We start from the raw sequence: 2,439 nt of genomic DNA on the forward strand, positions 1-2,439 counted from the left end.
ACCTGCAGCCCCGCACCCTGCCCGTCCTGCCGTTCGCTCTCTGCGTGCGCCCCGTACGCGCTTCGGTACGGGGTGGGTGCCAGACCCGCGCTCCTGTTGCCCAGCAAGGGCTGCGCGCGCCTCTGAAACCTGAAAGGGCTGATCTTTGTTTTTCTAGGGGATCATATGATCAACACCAACTGTTCTGCTGTCCATACCCGGCAAGCTCTCTGCTGCAAGATGTCTGTGGAATATGATAAATTCCTGGAATCTGGGCACAAGTAGGTGAAACACATTGTTCTGACGGACTGTTTCTTCCAGTTGTGTGCTCACAACTCTCTGTTTCAGGACCACGGGAAACGCTTCCCATTCCAAGCCTGAAAGACGAAAGCTCAGCTCTAAACCTGTAACTCGTTTCTCTGCCATGCTCTGCAGTAACTTTGCTTTGCTTTCTTTGAAGATGGTTTTGCCACGTGGACGATGACAACTATGTGAACCCTCGCACTCTCCTGCGTCTCTTATCCGCCTTTTCGCACAGCCAGGATGTCTACGTGGGGCGGCCGAGTCTGGACCATCCCATCGAAGCAGCTGACCACGTCCAGAGCGATGGATCAGTAAGCAAACCCGCCGGTCTGAGGGACATCCTGACCTTCCCAGCTTTGAAAGCCTTGAGAGTTCATAGGATTCCCCCCAAAAAGAAGGATTTTTACTCTGCCAGCCCTGGTCCTTTCCAGAGACCGTGCTGGGTTAAATGAACCTTCGGTCTGAGCTCGTGTCTGTGTGTGCGGCAGTTCTTCTTCCGGGTGTCTGTTTCCCTTCCTTCATGCACCTGTGCTGTGGGTAACGGGTTTGAATTGAAAGTGGGGAGGTTTAGATGAGCTATCAGGAAGGAATTCTTCCTGGAGAGGGTGGGGAGCACTGGGACAGGTTGCCCAGAGAAGCTGTGGATGCCCCATCCCTGGAAGTGTCCAAGGCCAGGCTGGATGAGGCTGGGAGCAACCTGGTCTAGTGGAAGGTGTCCCTGCCCATGGCAGGGGGTGGCACTGGGGAGCTTTAAGGTCCCTTCCCACCCAAACCAGTCTGTAATTCTATGATCTCCCTCACACTGAGGAGAGTGGGGCCTCCCTACCTTGACTCATTCTTTTCCTTTAGTGGTTTTGGGGGCAGTGTTCCTTGTTTTGGGGTTTTTGCTTATTTTGAGAGCAGTATGACATCGTTATCATCTTGAACCAACCTCTGGTGGGTGACAGAGACTCTCTGGGTCTAGAAGGCATTTCCAATACTGAGTGGTTACTAGGCTTCCCAGAAGTGGAAGCAAACATATCTCGGTCACGGGATAGATGTGCTGAAGGACAAGTCCTCACCGGGTCACAGACCTACAGATAAATCCATCCACTGTCCAGGAAGTCGGTTACAAAGCAGCTTGTTAGGGGTGACTCTGCGTAACAATGCAGTCTCCTTGGACATGGAGCCAAGTGGCCTTTGATTTCCTCGGGAACACTGAGCTGGCTGTGATCCTTGGCTGGAATGACCAAGGGACACATGGAGTTGGGTAGGAGGGGGACTATGGTTCCCCACTGCACGTGTGCTGCCTCAGTCGTGCTGATGTGGTACTTTGCCTGTTCTCGGTTCCGTTTGTGCGCCAGCACGGCCAGCCGGGCGTTCAGCAGCCTAAAGGAACAGGAATTCTGACTCCAGTGTGGCCTGCGGTCTCCGGTAGAACCCCGGGTCCCCTCTCCTGCTCAGCCAGAAGGAAAAACCTGATCATCAGTAACTGCTATGTGTTTTTTCTTGTTGCTCCTCAGAAGACAACCGTGAAATTCTGGTTTGCCACAGGTGGAGCAGGGTTCTGCATCAGCAGAGGTCTTGCCCTGAAGATGAGTCCCTGGGCCAGGTGAACGCTGCTCCTAGCCGAGCCCCGTCGCCGTGCGTTGGTGGGCTCTGAAGTGTGTTTCACCTCTCCGTCCTCTCTTCCGCAGCCTGGGTAACTTCATCAGTACGGCGGAACGCGTGCGTCTCCCCGACGACTGCACTATCGGCTACATCATCGAAGGGCTGCTGGAGGTGAAGCTGCTGCAGAGGCTACAAGGCGAGTCTGTGCTGCAGCAGGTAGGCTAAGCCTCACGTCCTGTTCTTCCAGTCACACCTCGCTCTGAGCAGGAAGAATACTCTCCCTAGACATGGCACCCTTCAGCAAAGCAGGGTGCCAGGGCACTGCCACGTCCCGTTCCTCCCGCTGGCAAAAAAGCACGCTTTTTCACCCTAGGCAGTTTGGTCGTGCAGCTGTCCCCCCTCTGGGGACACACTCAGCCTCCCTTCTAAACTAGCTCCCCGTCGGTCACGGTAGCAGCAAGTGTGGAAGGAGTTTGCCTGCCGTTAGGGCTGTTTCTGTCTCTGCCTGACCAAGTCTCGGCTCGCTCCGGGCTGCACGTGCACGCTGGTGTCGCGGCCGGAGCGCGT

At 55.3% G+C, this 2,439-nt stretch overlaps 1 protein-coding gene across 1 annotated transcript; it reads left to right on the forward strand.

The window, feature by feature from the left end:
* Positions 1–157: 157 nt before the first annotated feature.
* On the forward strand, positions 158–2,088 carry LOC104509619 (beta-1,3-N-acetylglucosaminyltransferase radical fringe; the record flags this gene model as incomplete). The annotated part of the gene is made up of 4 exons (XM_010151615.1): positions 158–260; positions 440–593; positions 1,785–1,873; positions 1,959–2,088. Coding segments are annotated over 4 exons (476 nt in total), but the record flags the coding sequence as incomplete, so codon positions are not given.
* Positions 2,089–2,439: the final 351 nt, after the last annotated feature.

This window comes from Eurypyga helias, unplaced genomic scaffold, assembly GCF_000690775.1.
Source record: "Eurypyga helias isolate BGI_N326 unplaced genomic scaffold, ASM69077v1 scaffold38795, whole genome shotgun sequence".
Taxonomy (NCBI): domain Eukaryota; kingdom Metazoa; phylum Chordata; class Aves; order Eurypygiformes; family Eurypygidae; genus Eurypyga; species Eurypyga helias.